This window comes from Parus major, chromosome 4A (assembly GCF_001522545.3).
Source record: "Parus major isolate Abel chromosome 4A, Parus_major1.1, whole genome shotgun sequence".
Taxonomy (NCBI): Eukaryota; Metazoa; Chordata; class Aves; order Passeriformes; family Paridae; genus Parus; species Parus major.
The window spans coordinates 378,144-383,368 of NC_031772.1; the positions used below are offsets into that span (position 1 = coordinate 378,144).

Below are 5,225 nucleotides of genomic sequence, written 5' to 3' on the forward strand. Positions count from 1 at the left end.
GCCCGGCCCGGCGCGGGGGGCGGGTGGCTGTTTTGGGGCCGGTTGTTTTGGGTTTTGTGTTTTGGTTTTTGGGGTTTTTTTTTTGTTGTGTTGTGTGTTCTTTTTTTTGTGTCGGCCGGGGGGTGCTCGCCTCGCTGCCCAGCCGGGGCCGCGCCTGCCCGCAGCGGGGGGCGGGGTGGGGGTGCCTTTTGGGGTGGTTTTGTACTTTTTTGGGGGCGGGCGGGCGGGAGGAGGGGGGACGGGCGGGCTCCTGCCGCGCCGACGGCCCCGCGCCCATGACGATGCTGCTGGACGGAGGGCCGCAGTTCCCGGCGCTGGGGGTGGGCGGCTTCGCGGCGCCCCGCCACCACGACATGCCGGGTCGCGACGCCGCCGGCGGCGGAATGGGGCTGGGGCCCTTCGGGGACTCCTCGCACGCCGCCGCCTTCAAGCTGAACGCGGCCCCGCACGACCTCGCTGCCGGGCAGAGCTCAGCGTTCACGCCGCAGGCGCCGGGCTACGCCAGCGCCCTGGGCCACCATCACCATCACCACCACCACGCCGGCCAGGTGCCCTCCTACGGCGGGGCCGCCGCCTTCAACTCCACCCGCGACTTTCTGTTCCGCAACCGCGGCTCCGGCATCGCGGACGCCGCCTCCGGCACAGCGCAGCACGGGCTCTTCGGCGGCTCCCCCGGCGGCTTGCACGGCCCCGGCGGCATCCCGGACACCCCGGGCTACCTGCTCTTCCCGGGGCTGCACGAGCAGAGCCCGAGCCACACGTCCCCGAACGGGCATGTGGACAACGGGCAGATGCACCTGGGGCTGCGCGGGGACCTCTTCGGGCGGCCGGATCCCTACCGGGCCGTCTCCAGCCCCCGCACGGACCCTTACGCCGGCGCCCAGTTCCACAACTACAACCACATGAATATGAATATGGGCATGAACGTGGCGGCCCACCACCACCATCACCACCACCACCACCACGGCCCCGGCGCTTTCTTTCGGTACATGCGCCAGCCCATCAAGCAAGAATTGTCCTGCAAGTGGCTCGACGAGAGCCAGCTTAGCCGGCCCAAGAAGAGCTGCGACAGGACTTTCAGCACCATGCACGAGCTGGTGACCCATGTCACCATGGAGCACGTCGGGGGGCCGGAACAGAACAACCACATCTGCTACTGGGACGAGTGTCCGCGGGAAGGCAAGTCCTTCAAGGCGAAATACAAACTGGTGAACCACATTCGGGTACACACGGGGGAGAAGCCCTTCCCCTGCCCCTTCCCGGGCTGCGGCAAGATCTTTGCCCGCTCCGAGAACCTCAAGATTCACAAGCGGACGCACACAGGTAAGGCCCGTGCCCGTGTGTTCCCCGGCCGGGACGGGGGGCTGCGGGGGGCTGCGGGGTCGGGCTGGTGCGCGGCGTTGCCTCCGCTCTCGGCCTCCTGAGCGCCTGAGCGGAGGGAACCATAGAAATGCTAATGAATTCTCATTTTCGGTGACTTCCGCTCCTTTTTTATTTTTATTTTTAGGCCTGATTGGCGTCTCTTCTAATTAAATCGGCGATACTTTTGTCAAAGTATTTTTATTTGCAGCCCCGATTTTCCTTCAGCCCTCCTGCATGGGTGGAGGGAAGAGAGGGAGAAGGCTGGAAGCAAACGTACTTTGGCTTGTATCCTCGAGTAGGTCTTGTAAAGCTGTCCGAGCCGCTGAATTTCTCGGGTCTTCTCCTTCCCCAAGCTCGCCCAGCCGCCTTCCCTGCTGGAGCCCAGCGTGGGCCTGGCGGGAGGTGAGTTAAAAGTAATAAAGGCTGATCCAAATTTATCTGACACATAACAAATCTTGTTGTGCATCTTGCCCTTCTTCATTTGTTGTGGTGCTTGTGCATCCCTAAGGTGGGGTGAGCAGGGCAGACGTTGTCCTGGGAGGAGGCGGCCAGGGATGGAGAGGGGAGCGGCCCTCCTTCATCGTCTCTAAATTTCACAGGTGAGAAGCCTTTCAAGTGCGAGTTTGAGGGCTGCGACAGGCGCTTCGCCAACAGCAGTGACAGGAAGAAACACATGCACGTCCACACCTCGGACAAGCCCTACATCTGCAAGGTGTGCGACAAATCCTACACCCACCCCAGCTCACTTAGGAAACACATGAAGGTAAATCACCCCGGTGCTCCAGCCCTTTCCTCCCTGAGCAGTGATGCTCAGTAGCTGGTGCGCCCAGGGCTCACTCCCGCAGAGCAGGGCACAGCCGAGCTCCGTGTTCCCGGCACGGCCCGAGCGGTGCCCGGTGTCCAGGCTGTGGCTGGAGCACAGCCCGGGGAAATGGCGTAGTTTGTTTTTACGCTCCCACTGGTGCAAGCGCTGCCCTGTTTGCAGCGCGGGGCTCGGTGCGGGGAGGCTGTGCGAGGGCAGCTCGGCCTGCGGCTGCAGCCCTTCGTGCTGGGATACTGCAGCCCTTCGTGCTGGGATACTGCAGCCCTTCGTGCTGGGATGCTGCAGCCCTTCGTGCTGGGATGCTGCAGCCCTTCGTGCTGGGATGCTGCAGCCCCTGAGCGGGACGCTGCAGCGGAGTGTCCGGGGCCACGGCGGGCGATTGTCGCCGGGGCCGGGCGTGCGCTGCCCGCGGGCCGGGCAGGGCCGAGCCGGTGCTCCGCAGTGACCCTCCTGCGCGGGGGAACAGCCCGGCCTGGCGCAGCGGGGCGGTGGAGGCCCCGGGCTCGCTCCCATCTCTGCCTCTTGGTTTTAGGTGCACGAATCCCAGGGGTCGGACTCTTCCCCTGCAGCCAGTTCGGGGTACGAGTCCTCCACCCCCCCTGCGGTGGGCTCCGCCGGCAGTAAGGACTCCACTAAAACTCCGCCGGCCGCCCTTCAGAGTAACCCCGGCCACAACCCTGGACTGCCCCCCAATTTTAATGAGTGGTATGTGTGAAGGCAGCTGCTGCCCAGCCACAGACTGGACCAAATGCATTGAGAACGATGGAAAAAAAAAAAAAAAAAAGGACAAACCAAGCCAACTGCAGCTCGCTCCCACGGAAATGGAGTTTCCACACCGACGACCGCATAGGGCTACACCTACTTAACTGCCAGGATCCGGAGGGGGGGATCTTTTATTATTATATTATAATTATTACTATTTTTTTGCAATCCCAGACGCTGGACTAGCCATGTCCTTTTCTCAGGATTAGATTTCTTTTTTTTTGTTGTCATCTTTTTTCAGTCACAACCGTTTCTTTGATTTTCCCCCCCCTCCTTGCCTGAGTCTATCTTCCTCCAATTCCCCACTATTTTAATATTCTTAATTTCGTTTTTCTTTCTTTCGGTGGGATGTTGACATGAGGATGAAAATTCTCCTTCGCCTTAGTGGTGATTGTTTAAACTTACAGTCTTAAACCGTGCCAAAGTCCTGTTATGTCTTGAACTTTCCTTTCTAGCTCTCCTGCTGCTTCTTTTTCCACTCTTCTTTCTCCTTCTCTCTCCAAGCATTACACTTGTGAATGTATTCTCGTCTGATGGGGTCGGTCAGTATTTTTCAGGATGAGGATGTGGTGTTTATTCTACCCAGATTGTGACGTTTAGTATAACAGTTGCCTTTTTGTAATAACTCTTTTTGTAAATACATACCCATGATGCCATATTTATCGTTCGTAATTTAATTATTGATACAAAGTGCCGGGAACTGAACAATATTTATGAGGGAGAAAAAATTGTTTTCTAACAAAAAAATACAAACGAACAAAAAAATTCAACTCTGTACAGCTTTTGGTTATAACTGCTCTAGCATTAAAAGTTTATTGTTTTGGAAAGAGCCGTTTTTGACCTCCTCCGGGGCACGGGGCAGCCGCGGTCCTGTCGCGGGCCCGGTTGGCGCTGCCACCGGGGCCAGGCCGTTGTTTTCGAGCCGGCGATGCCGGGGGGAGCCTCCTCCTCGCCGCCGCTCTCCGTCCTGTCCCTTTGTCCCCGCCCTCCATCGCCAGCGGCTTCGCTCCCCCGCCAGCTTCCCGAGCGGGCCGAGGTCCGGGCAGCGCCGGGGGCAGCGGGGCCGCCCCGACGGGGAGATCCCGACGGTGAGTACCGGGCCGGGCAAGCGCGCCCGACCCGCCCGCCGACACCGGGCTGCTTCCCGGGGGGGCCCGGGGCGACCTCGCGGCGGGCAGGACTGTCTCCGTTACCGTCTGGTTTGTTTTGTTTTTACTTCTGACTAGGATGCGGAAAAGCCATCCCGTCCTCGGGAGAGGAAAGGGATCGAGATGAAACATCTCCCCCGAGCCACTTCTCGGCGTCACCCAGGAGCCCCAAGCAAGCAGAGCGGCGGTGGAAAGCGCCGCTGCTCCCCGGCGTGTGGTGCTGCACCCCGCGGCCGGGAGGCTCCGCACCCTCAGCCGGCAGAACGGACCTGCCGCCAGCCCGGGGACAGCCGGGGAGCCGCGCTGCGGCCGCCGCACCCCCGCTGAGCGGGGCAGGCCCCAGACCGGCCCGTCTTGAACTTGACTGGGGGCGCAGTGGAAGGACGGGGGGTGCCCCATCTCCTCCTGTTTGCCGCGGGGCGAGCAACCTGCGGAACCTTGCATGCTTTGAAATTTACATTTGAACAAATTTACCCTCTCCTTTCCCCAAAGGTAGGAAAAAAAAAAAAAAAAAAAAGGTTTCTCGGGCAGAAAAAGACAGGAGAAAGGTGGATTGCAGCCTCTGCGGCTGCACACCTAAAACAAACAAAGTCCCCCGAGTTCCCCGCTGGCCCCTTTAAATAGTTCCTTTCGAAGTGTCCCGGCTAGCCATGGATGTCTGCTTCTCTTTTGCTGTGAAGTCTTTCTCTCGCTGTGCGCAGAGCCCGGCCCGGGGCTGGACGCGGAGCGCTGCCCGGCCCGGCTCCGGCCCGGGCCCGAGCGGGGCCGCCCTGCACCGCGGCGGGCGAGGAGCAGCGGAGCCGCCGGCTTTTCCTCGGACACCCACCTGGGTCGTGTCTGCGTTGCTCCGGACCGCGCCAGGCTTGGAAAAGGTGCCGGTAGGCTCGGTTTCGTTACTGCTTTGCTCGGAGCCGGGGAGGCGCGGGGCGCGCAGGACTCCGCGGGAGCGCCTGGGAAAGGTCCTGCTGCTGTTGGGCCCCGAAACGCCGTCCCAGAGTGGGGTCTCTGCTGTGGCTGGGGTTGTCCAGCTTGTGGCTGGGAGGATGTAACGGCGCCGACCCTGGAGTAGTGGCCCCACTGGAGGATCAGTGCGGGGGCCCTTTCTGGCCCCACGGTGGCTCTGGCTGGTC

At 61.0% G+C, this 5,225-nt stretch overlaps 1 protein-coding gene across 1 annotated transcript; it reads left to right on the plus strand.

Moving 5' to 3' along the window:
• Positions 1–230: 230 nt before the first annotated feature.
• Positions 231–4,625, plus strand: ZIC3 (Zic family member 3). The gene is made up of 4 exons (XM_015626786.1): positions 231–1,323; positions 1,962–2,125; positions 2,718–4,035; positions 4,174–4,625. Exons 1-3 carry the CDS (start codon positions 276–278, stop codon positions 2,898–2,900), a joined length of 1,395 nt encoding a protein of 464 aa, XP_015482272.1. The 5' UTR covers positions 231–275; the 3' UTR covers positions 2,901–4,035; positions 4,174–4,625.
• Positions 4,626–5,225: the final 600 nt, after the last annotated feature.